Source organism: Lupinus angustifolius, unplaced genomic scaffold (genome assembly GCF_001865875.1).
Source record: "Lupinus angustifolius cultivar Tanjil unplaced genomic scaffold, LupAngTanjil_v1.0 Scaffold_5_62, whole genome shotgun sequence".
Classification (NCBI taxonomy): domain Eukaryota; kingdom Viridiplantae; phylum Streptophyta; class Magnoliopsida; order Fabales; family Fabaceae; genus Lupinus; species Lupinus angustifolius.
Window position 1 is genome coordinate 4,545 of NW_017717276.1, and position 14,909 is coordinate 19,453.

Consider the following 14,909-nt stretch of genomic DNA (forward strand, 5'->3'; position numbering starts at 1 on the left):
TCAACTACTGATTCACTAGTTAAACTACATACCGACAAAATTAGATATACATATATATTATATGAAAATTAATGTTGAATAATCAATAAAAAACTAATAATTTTTTATTTTCATTAAAAAATTATTTTTAAATAAAGCCAGTTTTGATCGATTTTGACTAGTTTTAACCACTATGATTGCATGACCATTATAATTATTGTACCATACTGATATTGAGACTAATTCAATCGATAATTGTTGAATCGACCCACACGAACTGATTTTTACCACACTGATTTTAACCTCTTTATATCTTTGTAGTGTTATCTTGTATACAACTACATAAAGCAAAAACAACTAATATTAAAATTATGAGCATAATATCTATTCACTGTTAGTATAAAGATTTATATACAATTACTGTATTATCTACCATTAATTTATATTATTTTTTTGAAGAGTCGATAATGATTAAATATACATGTTGTAGTGACAATGTATAAAACTCATACATTGTTAGTTCATATATTTTTTTCTCTAAAATTATTTGGTATGTGTAAAATATTTAATAAAAATGGTATAAAAGTCAAAATTTCATAAACGGATAAATACCCATGGCATAATTTGGTATGAGTATATTGGTTTGACTGTATTCATCATTTTCATTGATTGCTCCATTGACTTATGAGCAGAGAACTCATTTATACAAGTATTATAACTAATTTGCCAAAAACAAAAATAACACTTGTATATATATATAAAATCTTATACCTTGTTTTTGTGGTAGATTCTAAAACAACGATGGACACCCTCAATGTCATTCTTCAAGTAGTTCAGACACAACCGTTAGTTATTTCAGCACTGTTGGGTGGTTTGCCTTTACTTTTGTTGCTCTTTTTCAAGGTCAAACGAGGATCAAGTGCCAAACTTCCCTCAGTACCAGGTATCACTGTCATCTAAACTTCATTGAATTTTACATTTCATCTTGTACAACTTGTTTAATAAATATTCTTTTACTGCTATGATGATATAAAATAATGATAACCACGTACACATGTCGACAACATATTTCACAATGGTGTAGTTTTTTATCATCTTATCTCAAGTTAAATATGTCATAGTTCTAAAAATCATGATGCAATTTTAAAAACAATACATGTTGAATAATGGAAATTTCAACATAAAACCAATATCACAATATAGATATGATTCAAGTATTTCTATATGATATAAATATATAATTAACAAATGATAGAAATTATTAAATTTAGTGAAATTGTTGCAGTGGTTCCAGGGCTACCTGTGATAGGGAATCTTTTGCAATTGAAGGAAAAGAAACCATACAAGACATTCACACAATTTGCAGAGAAATATGGACCCATTTATTCCATCAAAACAGGTTCTTTCACTGTCATTGTTCTCAACTCTGTCCAAGTTGCCAAAGAGGTTAGTCAACCCAAAAGCTCATATATTTGTTGATTTTGGATTAGGTTTACTAAAAAATGTTGCATACATTGGTATCATTTGGTCGGATAGGATTTACTGTCCTAAACTATATCATAAAACATGTCCTGAATCAATAATTTTGAATTAGGTTTGAACATGATTTGTATACAATTTGGGATAATAAATTATTGTCCCATTGGGTAAGATCAAATTGAATTAAAAACACTACATGAATTGGAGTCATCAAATTTTTATCCAATGGTGGGTAATGCTGAGTGCATCACCTACAACATTTTGTACTGCAGCAAATCCAAATTCTCACTTTGTTCAATTTGCCATCTGAAATATTTGCTTGAGTAATGCCATATTATTAATTATTTACTGGTTAAGATTATTTTGTATCCTTATCATTTATTTTAGTTTTTAATGTCTCATTATATTCTTATTTAATGGTTTAATATCTATGCACAAAGAATATAAGATAGTTGTATGTGAATCATCTATATTTTTATATTTATACTATATATAAAGCCAAAACATAGTGTAACCACCACTATGGTATAATTTATATATTCCTATTTTACCCTTCAATTTTTAATTTAAAAAAACCATACAATCCTATATAATCACCTCAAACACATTAATTATAAGTTGCATACTATATATATGCCAAAACATAATGTAACAACCACTATAGTATAATTTATATATTCCTATTTTTTCCTTCAATTTTTAATTTAAAAAAACCATACAATCTTATATAACCACTTTAAACATATTAATTATAAGTTGCATATTATAATAAAGACAAAAATATATAATTTAACGTAAATACAATACAAAAAGTACATTTTAATTCTATAAAATGAAATGTATAAAAATTAGTTACGTAATACTTTTAAAATAAGAATGTCGCTGACAGATACTCAACAAGCACAAAGTGTCTCTCATACACTAGTCTATCATTATGTGTAAACCATAATTAACATTATCTTAAATAAAAGTTATATGGTGGATAATATATTACTCGTCTAAATAATTTTACATTTTAGTATATAGATATTAATTTTTTTAAATAAGTATATTTTCCCTAGATATAAGAATATTACAATTTGTTGAGATAACAAAGTTTATGAATGACATGGGTTGTTGTTATTTTATGTTAAATATAGATACAGTCAACATAATATTTTAACCTGAAAGTATAGGGGCTCATCTAAAAAAAGACCATGTTAAAATACAATGTAAAATATAAGAAAACAAAAGCTTATTCAACCCTATTCTTACTTTCAAAGTTGACATTTACCATACATCCCTTTAAAGTAGTGTTGTAAACATTAATTTGTTTCCGTCTGTTCAACTTGAAAACAAGTGAATAATCTTAATATCTGTATCGTATAATAATTATATTGATTAAAATAAGTTAAATCAATGTGTTTTCAATTGAGTCATACCAATCATAATGTGGTATAATATATATGCTTTCTAATTTCATTAATATATGTTTTAATTAGTGAAATATTATTTCAACCAGTATATCATCATATCAATATCCTCACTAGTTTAAGTATCGATATAGTATAATACTGCTTAAATGACATCATAAGGTAAATGGTGGTGGATAGAAGTCAAAAATAGAGACTCTCACTTTACTTACCTAAGCCTTTCCCTTGTTTCTAGATATACCTCCATTGTTTTGTAAACAAATGAAAATTGAAAATAAATTTAAGATTGATCTTCTTGACAACTAACCTAAGGAATAATGTTCTCTAACAATATTATCATGCTTCCATCTTTGAGTTTGATTTTATGGTTCCACTATCACACAAAATGATAAAATCATTTATTTGCTAAAAACCCAATTTTAAAATCCATAAAGTGTTAATTTGTCTCTTGATTTTTTGCATAAATGTTCATTAATTCTTTATCATCACATTTCATATATATGTAAAAAAAAATTATTTCTAGTAAATTAATTGGATTATAACCTTTCATGATTATTTCAGGCCATGGTTACCAGATACTCATCCATTTCCACAAAGCAGCTATCTAATGCACTAAGGATTCTTACTTCTGACAAATGTATGATTGCTGTGTGTGACTACAATGATTTTCACAAAATATCCAAAAAACACATTCTTGCAAATGTTCTAGGAGCAAATGCACAGGTTCATTACAATAACTTTATTATTACCTTCATATCAATGTTTTAAATTGTGTACTACAATTGTAAATCATCGTCGAAAAATGCAACTGCAATTACAGTAGGGAATTCAGGATGACTACCAAAACTATAAAATTGTTACTGTAATTGCAGTCACAAACATATTTTAAAATATTTTGTGTGATAGTATAGAAGCATATGCGTTTTATATATTGTTATGCATAATTCAAAATTCATGTTTTGTATGATTTGTTTATTAAGATTCTCTCTCTTTTTTTCAATACTATCCAGAAGCGGCATCGTGTTCTTAGAGAAACTATGATGGACAACATTTCAAGTAAACTTAATGAATCTGTGAAGGCCTCCATTGATTTGCCAATTAATTTTAGAAAAATATTTTCATCTGAACTATTTGGACTATCACTAAAGGAAGTAAGTCCCTTCTTAAGTTATTACATATTATTAATACACATATTTATGATCATAGAATAATATTTGTATAAGACTGAAAATGTGGTATTTTGCATTTTTTGTAGGCTCTAGGGACCAATATTGAATCCATTTATGTAAAGGAACTTGGGAGTACATTGTTAAATGAAGATATGTATAGGATTCTAGTGCTTGATGTGATGGAAGGTGCACTTGAAGTGGATTGGAGAGATTTCTTTCCATACTTGAAATGGGTTCCCAATGCTAGTTTTGACACCAAAATTCAAAAATTTAAGGAGCGTAGAGAAGCTGTGATGAATGCTTTGATTGATGAGCAAAAGAAGCGAATAGCTTCAGGAAAGGTATGGATTTCTTGGGAATAATTGCCAAGATGTTGTTGGATTCTTTTATTTTGATTTCTTAAGATTTATGGATTGGGATCCTAATATAAGTCGATACAAATGATTAATGTGCATCACAAATTCTAGGATCGTTTTTAATATTTTTTAGATGAATAATCAATTTCAAGTAGTGTTCAATTGATTACAAATTAAACAAAGTTTTGAATGCTCCAATTACGTTGAGACTTTTTTCTTGACTTAATTTGATTTATTTAAATGTGACAGGAACTAAACTCATTTACTGACTACCTTTTATCTGAAGCAAATGACCTAACAGAAGAACAACAATACATGCTTATTTGGGAGACCATTGTTGAGACATCAGATACTGTATCTGTTGCAACAGAATGGGCTATGTATGAACTTTCTAAAGACAAAATTCGTCAGGTCGGTTGTTTTGCTTTTTTTGTCAGTTAACAATCTAATAGTGATTTAAATTGTGGACCATATTAGGTGATGTAGATGCAATATTTAGGTGACCACCACAAATGCATCATACCATAGTTGTATTGTGACATCGAATCATAATGATGTGGTTGTATTGGGCTGCAATACAACTATATTCGATCGCATCAGACCCCATCAAATTCAAATATATTTTTTAATCACAAAATAATTCACACAATAATTGCTACAATCTGTATTGCTATAATCGTAATGACACAATCACAGTAACCACAACTGTAACCATAATTTAGAATATTGAATAAAATATTTTCATTTATTTCTCTCATTCTTACTAGCACTATATATCACCTTTTTTTTCGTTTGTATTACAGGAACGCCTTTATAAGGATATAAAAAATGTGTGTGGAAATGAAAAGTTTAATGATGACTACATATCTAAGATACCATACTTGGGAGCTATATTTCATGAAACTATAAGGAAGCATAGTCCAGCTCCAATGGTTCCATTAAGAATTGTTCAAGAAGATACTCAAATAGGAGGGTATCATATTCCAGCTGGAAGTCAGGTACCTATTTGATTTCATTCATCTTTTATGAATTAAACATCTTATTCTTATGTTCATATCAATGTTTCTAAATAATCTAATTGTTTGAATATTAAGATTGGGTTAAACCAATCAAATTCTGGTTTGATCACTTTAAATAAGATGTAATCCATTTTTATTAAATGGGTTATTGTTAATAAATGATTTATGATTTGAGTTGTGATCCATTTTTAATAAATGGGTTATTGTTCACAAATGATTTATGATTTGAGTTGTGATAAGGGTAAGACCTTATCCTTGTGTATATTATCATACATATTTTTATAAATAGTGCATGCAGGTATGGCGTATGAGGTGTGGGTATATGTGTTTGTATTTATAATTATATGAGATTGACTTTGATACAATGATAAGGTTGTTGTTTATTGATTATGAGATCAGAAGTTTAAATCCTATAAATAACTTCTATACTTGTAGGTAAGACTACATACATATACCTTTCTTATATTCTACTAAGTGTGTGTCTCGTGTACTTCTCAAAAAACAATTGAACCATATTTGTTTTAAATAAAGATTTATTGTTTCAAACCATGTCTCAACCCAATAAAATATGGCATCTCAATTAAAAATATATTCATTACCTTTTTCTATTTTTCTTTTATTGTAGTTGATTTTGGATATAATTTAGAATATACTTTCGGACATTAGATATTTATTATGTTATTTTTCAATTTTCTATCTAGTCTAACTTTATAACAATATTGAGTTGTATATGATGACAAAACCATTATTTACAAGCTAATTAATGTTAACAGATTGCAATAAATATATATGGATGTAACATGGACAAGAAAGAGTGGGAAAATCCTGAGCAATGGAATCCAGAGAGATTTCTTGATGAGAAATATGACCCTAATGATTTGTTCAAGACCATGGCATTTGGTGCAGGAAAAAGGGTATGTGCAGGTTCTTTTCAAGCAAATTTGATAGTATCCACAGCAATTGGGAGAATGGTTCAAGAATTTGAGTGGAATCTCATAGAAAGGGGAGATGAAGAGAGTGTTGATACTGTGGGTTTTACCACACACAAACTCAATCCCTTGCTAGTCACTATCAAGCCAAGAAAGTTATAAACATTTATATAAGCCAATTTGTTGGCTCTACGTTTATTTATTTTAATTTATATTTTCTGAATCTGGCATAACAGATCTTTCTCCCATGAACCTAGGGTGGAATGTCATGAGGCAAGAACTTATTCAAAGAAATTCACAGTAAAATAAAACAAGAATCAGACTTTTGTCATAATTGTTATGTAGTATTTATATTTCAATATAAACCATTATTCATGTATGGATCATGTTGAAAATGCCAAACAAAATCCTAGCTCACACATAATTGCTATCTTATGCAGTTTTTTCTCTCAATGTGCCGAGTCTTTTTGAGTGTTTTTGTGTGTGGAATTCTTGTATCTTTTTCCATAGATAATATGCATTATTTATAGTGACACATATATCTTTTTAAATCAATGAAAAATTATTTTTTTATAAACTTTAGCTAGGAATTAAATCTGAAATAGGAGATGATTTATCCTCTATTATTGTATCAAATCTTTTTTATTCCACTAGATTTTTTATTTGTGTTATTTTAGGAAATATGTGTTGTGTATGGATTTTGCTTGTTAAAATATTTCAACACATGTTGTAAAAAATCCCAAAATTTCACCTTTATTAATAAAATTTGAATTTGTATTTATTTTAAAATTAAAAAATAGAATTAAGTATTTTTTGGGTTCCATGACACTAAAAGTATATTTTTGTGATTTATACATTTTCTATTTCTAAAACCTTATCATTTTTAATGTCATCTTGTGCAGAAAAGTAAGACTTTGAACATACACTCAATTACAATATTGTCTCATACATTTAACTTCGAATTCTTCCAAGATTTCTAGGAGGTGGTTAAAGAGGATATTATTTTTTTTATCCAAGAATTTCATCTTAATGGCAAGCTCCTAAAAGGTTTGAATTTTTCATGCTTTGCTTTGATCCCAAAGACAAAGAATCCAAACAAAATCTAAGATTATAGGCCGATTTTACTTGTTGGATCTTTGAATAAAATCCTAGCAAAATTTTTGGCAACTAGACTCAAAGGAGTTATGAGTTTAATAATTTCTCTTTATTCATGATAGATATATTTTGGATGCGACTGTGGTGATTAATGAGGTTATCGATTTGGCAAAAAAGGATGTGGAAGGTTGTGTCTTTTTCAAAGTCAATTTTGAGAAAGCTTATGACTCGACGAATTGGACTTTTTTTTACTATACATTTAGCTTATTAGGGTTATTAGGTAGATGGAGGAAAATGATCAATACTTGCCTCTCCTTGACCTCAATGTTTGTTATGGTTAATGATAGTATTGCGTTAAATTCTCTATTTCTAAAGGTATTAGGTAGGGGATTATATGGCGCCTTTCTTATTCCTTATGGTAGTGGAAAGATTTATTGGATTAGTTAGAAATGTCAGGTCTCTTAGTGATTTTGAGGGCTTTAAAATTGGTATAGGTGGTGTGGAAGTGTGTGATCTCTAGTTTGCAGATGATATCATTATTGTTTGCAAACTATCAGATAAAACCTTTGATGCATGAAGATAATTCTTAGATGCTTTGAGTTAGCTTTGGGTTTGAAGGTTAATTCAAACAAAAACTCTCTTTTTAGTATAAGGTTATCAGAGTCGGCTATTTGAGTAGTAGCGAACTTCTTGTATTGTAAGGTTAGTTATATCCCCTTTATCTATATGGGTATTCCTGTATGGGCAAATCCAAGGAGGCTTTATACTTGGTAGTATATGATCGAGTGGTATCCTAGAGGCTTGCTGCTTCGAAATTCAAACATATTTCTTCTGGCGGGAGATTAATACTTTTGAATTCAATTTTATCAAATATCCCTACTTATATGTTTCCTATGTATAAAGCTCCCAAGAAGATCTTAGCTAAAATTGTTAGCTTGAAGTGAAACTTTCTTTGGGGGAATAAGAGAGGTGGTAAAGGTGTAACTTGGATGACTTGGGATGTTGTTTGCAAACCAAAGGACTTTATAGGTCTAGGTGTTAGGGACTTTCCTCGATTTAATAAGGAGCATTTTGGATAAAGGTAATTAAGTCAAAATATGGTACTAATTGGGCTATTTACAGTAACAGTATTGATTCGAGATGTGGAAGGATTTGAGAAATCTGGGTTCCCCAAAAGGGGCTGGAGGTGGTTGGTTTATTGATAATGTTCAGAAGGAAATTAGTAATGGTCTTCAAACTCTTTTCTAGTAAGATGTTTAGGTGGGTAATCAGAGTCTCAATGTGGTCTTTCCTAGATTATTCAATCTAGCTAGCAACCAACATGCTTGGGTGGGAGACAATGACCATTGGAATGATGATGTGTGGTAATGGGAAATTACTTAGAGAAAAGCTTGTTTGGTAGATAGGAAACTCTTACTAGGAACCTCCATGATTAGATTCATTGCCATTCTTGTCAAATGTAGAGTTTGGGTATATGGAGGTGAGGGCAAGATGGCCCATGTGATTATATGGTCAAATCTACATATTTGGCTCAATTGAACCAACAATAATCTCCTATAGGTAAAGTTCTACATATTTGCAAGATTAACGGTTTGCCTTCGAATATTGTTAGATATTTCTAGGACAGCAAGCACACCGTATCGTACAAGTAATAAAATTTGGTAAAGTACCGGGATATCATCCTCAGGGAGCAGAGTGGATTTACACTAGTTCTAGCAAGAATAAATTGAGTAACTATTTACACTGAATTGGTGTAGTAATATGATGTTGGGTTGTGAAAATACTAAATTTTAGTAAAATTTTAATAACAAATTTAAGTAGTTGAGATCGAAATTCATCATTCCTTCCAGTTTGACATCCATGGATTCAATCACAAGCAATTTATAAAATTATTGATTTTGATGCACATTTTTCAGCAAATCACTTACATCATTCCCTTGATTGTAAAATCCTTAGATAACCACTCAAATTTCGATTCCTCAAATATTTGACCGATTATCTAGTATTAAGTGATGTAAACGCACTTCATATATTATTATCCATTCCTGAAATAATGATACATGAAGGAAAATGATTCATATCCGGTGTCAAGTTTAATTTCCCAATTAAACTTGAACCTATGAACAAGAATTTAGTAGCTAGTTAAATTCAAGTAATAAAATGGGATAAACTTCCCAAAATCAAATAAAACATGCGTTATAATTGAATCCAGAAGTACAAAAGGTTAAAAGATTACATTTCTTCCTTTGATGGATACATACAATTTTACTCACAGGTCAAGTCGAATAGAAAGAATTTTACTCACAGGTCAATTTTACTCACATACAATTTCTTCCCAACTTCAAATCGAATAGAAAGAATAACTACCTAGTTAAACCAAAGGAAATCTCTCATACTCACAGGTCAAGTGTTTCACTCCTTCCTTTGATGGATACATACAATTTTACTTTGCCTTTTATTTCAATCAAGTCATCTTCATAGGTTCAAACCATGGATCTTAAGGACTTAATACATGGTTATAATGAGGTCGGGCTACAAGGAACTTGGTTTTTCTTGGATGCAAATAAGGAGGTAGATCATTAGTGCATAATAATACTTCCTTTTATTATCATTTTTGATTTCATTTTCCAAATTCAAGTACCATCCCATTCATGCCACCAACCATTGTGATCCTCCTCCTTCAATTGACTTTTTATATTTTGATTTTTCATTTGTTTTTCCTTTTTATTTTTTTCTTTGTGCTTGGCAAGGTTCACATTTTTGTTGCCACACATTCATCATTACTCAATATTGAAGGAGTCACGATCCAACCAAAACAAAACCACATTTTTATCCCCACATCATACTTAAAAACCATATGCACTAATGACCTCTCTCCCAAGGTATGGGATTGATTTATTCCACTTGGGTTCGGGTGCATGATTTCCACACAAAAAAATTCATTCAAGCTCAAGGGGCTACAAAAAATTGGTTTCATACTTCATACGGGTCGGCTTTTTGGTTGTAGCTTGACTAACCTAAACTAGGCCTTAGTCATTTCCATGGTATTCCCTACTTAGTAACAGCAAAAATCAGGCAAAGCAAATTGATGCCATCCAGCAAGGGCACTCAGTTGTGTTTAGATGCACTCGCTCACTAGCTTTAAGGTCACATTCCTTTGATTAACTGCTCATTATTCAACCTACTCAGTCTGTGCCTGAATAGACATCCACATTCTGAAACAGTTGAACTCAGAACCCTAATCAATCACAATCACAGGGTTGAAATTTTCATGAACATTTTTCTAGCAAGCATACTTGGATCGCACAAATCGCTTAAACAGACATTGTTTTCATTCATTTCACTTGTTACTTAACTAGAAACACAAACACAACATATTACAGTCTAAACATTGCAGCTATGCAGCTACCTACATCCTAAACAACATCCTACATATACATCCTAAACATGCATCATACGCATTACATAAACAAAAAAGAGATAGAAAAACCAGGTCTTTGAGTTTATTTTCATTTATAGCTCACTGCTCTTCAAAGTGTGAACTCAACATCATCCATGTTGTCTTCATCTTCATCACCAACATTCTCTTCTGCATTGCCATCAGCATTAGTATCGGTTCCAGCTCTTGAAGGTCCAGCCCCCTCCGAAAAGATAGGCACGACCCCAGGCCAAGGGAACTGTTGAGTAAAAGTGTCCGTGGGACCCCAGAATTGGTTCCCCGGACTCAAGAACTGAAAAGCAGAGAACAGTCCTTGTTGCTGGAACACTTGACCTTGTCGTAGCATATCATTCTGAAGAGCCAGATGCTCATTCTGCAGGCTCAAACGACGAAGGTGTTCCTCAATGGAGAGCGCAACAGGTGGTACTGAAGAAGGTATGGCAGGTGATGGAGGACGGAGTGGTGCAGTTGGAGGTGGTGGTGTTGGCGGATGAAATCCTGGGCTCTGATGCTGGGTAGGTTCCTCCTTGTAGTTCTGAGCAATGTAATGTAAAGTGATAGGAGGCTTAATTTTCTCAGTTCTGTTCACTTCGACCCCCCTTTGAGCACAGAGCTCCGTGATCAAAGACGGGAAACCCAGGGTGCCCTTTTTGCCTACTCGCACAACAGTTTTGAAAATTTCGCGAGCAATAATGGCGGCCACATCAACCTTCTTGCATGTCATGAGTGCATAGACAAGATAGAAGTCGTGCAACGGCAGAGAGGAAACATGACTGTTGGGGATGACATTGTGCACTAAGAACATCATCCACAGCTGGGCCAACGAAGTCTTATGTTTCCTGTAAATTCTGAGGGGCTGGCCATCATGGTTAGTGTTGAAAGAGAGGCCTGGGACACATAAGAGATGCACCATTTGGTCCAAGGTGAATGTTGTATCCCTGAAACGATTGGAAGCCTCATCCAACTAGTCATAAGTTGTCGGGCCTCTTGGTGCATCCAACAAGGCATGAATGGTGTCCCTGTCGAATAATATAGTTTTTCCGCGCACCCAGGATTGGTAAGCAAACGCCTATCCCCCCTCCTCCAATGGATAAGCATTTACATAAAACTCTCGGACGACATTTGGATCAAACATGTCATATGGGGTGGCTAGTGTCCACCATCACAATTCATCCAAAATGTCCATGAACAGATGGAGTTCCCCATCTTCCAATAGAACTTGTCGTTCTGGTACAAATACCCAATTGTGGAGGACGATGTATCGATCCTTCTTACCATTTTTCTTGAATTTTGTTTTGTCGAACGGTTGTGGTGCCTAGGAGCCGGAGGCTCCTTTAGCTTTGTTTGGGGGAGGGGCGTCCTTCTTGGCCAAAGTTTTCTTCCTCCTGTAACATATCAACTCACACAATGAGAGAGAAAAACATTAACAGCAACATATGGAAGTCCATTGAACCACAACCCACACATTCCGTTGGTGCCATGCCACCACATTTACATTACTCAGCTCAATCAACACATGAGTGTACCAATTTGCATTGCATGTTAACATTTGAACTTAGAACCCCGGGTTCCAGTTTGGTACACTCATGGCATTGCAAACCTTACACTACGCATATATGTTATGATAACCAAATATTTGAACACCCTGATGTACCAAAATGATGGAATGCAACATAGAAGCAATGGGGAACTACGTGCATTGTGATTGAAGTGAAATGTGAGTGAGGTGAGGTGAAATGAGTGAAAATGCACTTACATTGATGATGATGAAGATTGAGTGGGAAGGTGAAAGCAGTGTGTGCACAATGAAGCTGATTTGGAAGCTTATGGGGGAGATTTTCGTCTCCTATGCTCTGAAATTTCAAAGGGGGAATGAAGGGTTTGAACCCTAACCCCCTTATTTGTAAACTAAACTCGTGCACTCTCGCCCGAGCAAGGAACTCTCGCTTGGGCGAGCCAATGAAAATCTGGACTTTTGGGTTGCCGCCTGGGTGAGGAACTCGCGCTTGGGCGAGCCTGGCTCGCTTGGGCGAGATCCCCAGGCCTTAAAATGCCTTTTTTTCCCACTTGGGCGAACTCCTCCTCGCCTGGGCGAGAAGACCTGTTTTCTGACTCTTTTTTTTAGACACACCTAAATATGCAAACTACAACGAAAGTTAAAATGAAAAGTGAGATGGATTGTCTTCCAGGTAGTGCTTCTTTAACATCACTAGCTTGACGCCTGTTTCATTATGCTTCAGATAAGTTGATGACTGTGGTGAGCCGCTCGACGTCACCACCCAAGTAATGTTTTAGCCGTTGACCATTAACTGTCCAACTTCGCTTAGAAGCTGGATCTTAGAGCTCAATCGCACCATGTGATTTGATTTGCTTGATTAGGAAAGGTCCGGACCATTTGGATTTCAACTTTCCCGGAAAGAGTTTCATCCGAGAATTGAACAGCAAGACAGTTTGACCCACCCGAAAGTCTTTTTTTCTGATCTTCCGGTCATGATATAGCTTGATCTTTTCCTTATACAACTTGGAAGACTCATAAGCACCGAGTCTCATTTCTTCCAACTATTGTAGTTGCAACTTTCTCTGATCACTTACTGCTTTTGCATCCACATTAAAGAACTTTAGGGCCCAAGATGCCTTGTGTTCAAGCTCAACAAGCAAATGACAAGTCTTTCCATACACCAGCTGAAACAGGGATAGCCCAGCGGGGCTTTAAAAGCGGTGCGGTAAGCCCAGAGTGCATCATCCAACTTGAGAGAGCAATCCTTTCTTGTGGTTGACACATTTTTCTCGAGTATTCTCTTGATCTCTCTATTAGATACCTCTACTTGCCCATTGGTCTGCAGATGGTAAGGAGATGCCACCTTGTTCCGGACGCCATAATGCTGAAGGACCTTCTCTAGTTGAGAGTTGCAAAAATGGGATCCTTCGTCACTAATTAGAACCCGAGGTGTGCCAAACCGACTGAATATATTTCTTTTCAGGAACTTCACAACGGTTTTGGCATCATCCTTCTGTGAAGCTACCACTTCTACCCATTTAGACACATAATCCACCGCCACCAAAATATAGACATGTGAGCATGACGGTGGAAATGGTCCCATGAAATCGATTCCCCAACAGTCAAACACCTCAATTTCCTGAATATTAGTTAACATAATTTCATTCCTCTTGGAGATTCTGCCCGTTCATTGACATTTGTCACATTGTTGGGCATATTTATGTACATCCTTAAAAACAACAGGCTAGTAGAAACCAGATTGGAGGACTTTAGCAGCTGTCCTCTCTCCGTTGAAGTGCCCTCCGTATGGCGAACTATGACAATGCCATCAGATACTCTTAGATTCTTCTGCAGATACACATCTTCTCAATAATTCGTCCGACCCCATCTTAAAAAGATGAGGGTCATCCCAAACAAACTGACGAGAATCTCTCAGGAATTTCTTCTTTCGATGCCAGGTCAACTCTTCGGGAATGACTCCAACAGCTTTAAAGTTGGTCATGTCAGCAAACCATGGCCTTTCTTGAATCAAGAGAAGCTTCTCATCCGGAAAATCCTCCACCACCTCTGATTCTCTCACTTTTACCTCTTGATTTACCAACCGTGAGAGGTGATCCCTGACACAATACTCACTGCCCTTTTTGTCCTTGATCACCAAATCGAACTCCTGCAACAGTAACACCCAGTGCAACAATCTCAGCATGGAATCCGATTTGGTTAGCAAATATTTAATAGCAGCATGGTCAGTAAAAATGATCACTTTCGACCCAATCAGGTATGATCTAAATTTTTCCAAAGCATACACTATGGCTAGTAATTCCTTTTCAGTAGTGGCATAATTGATTTGTGCCTCATTCAGCACCTTACTAGCATAATGTATGGCATGGAAAACTTTAGATTTTCGCTGTCCTAGTATATTTAATAGCAGCATGGTCAGTAAAAATGATCACTTTCGACCCAATCAGGTATGATCTAAATTTTTCCAAAGCATACACTATGGCTAGTAATTCCTTTTCAGTAGTGGCATAATTGAT

General features: G+C 33.8%; 1 protein-coding gene across 1 annotated transcript; it reads left to right on the forward strand.

Annotated features, from left to right (window-relative positions):
- The first annotated feature begins 780 nt into the window (after nt 1-780).
- Nucleotides 781-6,640, forward strand: LOC109337306 (ent-kaurene oxidase, chloroplastic-like). Its single transcript, XM_019574255.1, has 8 exons — nt 781-922; nt 1,265-1,425; nt 3,432-3,593; nt 3,881-4,021; nt 4,126-4,380; nt 4,645-4,806; nt 5,199-5,393; nt 6,188-6,640. The coding sequence occupies exons 1-8, from the start codon at nt 781-783 to the stop codon at nt 6,503-6,505; spliced, it is 1,536 nt and encodes a 511-aa protein (XP_019429800.1). The 3' UTR covers nt 6,506-6,640.
- The last annotated feature ends 8,269 nt before the right edge of the window (nt 6,641-14,909 follow it).

What these genes read in the sequence shown, in the direction of transcription:
- LOC109337306 (XM_019574255.1), top strand. Translation starts at nt 781, where the DNA reads ATGGACACCCTCAATGTCATTCTTCAAGTAGTTCAGACACAACCGTTA. An exon ending in CTAAAGACAAAATTCGTCAG is followed by an intron (nt 4,807 to 5,198) that starts GTCGGTTGTTTT and finishes TTTGTATTACAG; the next exon opens with GAACGCCTTTATAAGGATAT. An exon ending in ATATTCCAGCTGGAAGTCAG is followed by an intron (nt 5,394 to 6,187) that starts GTACCTATTTGA and finishes TAATGTTAACAG; the next exon opens with ATTGCAATAAATATATATGG.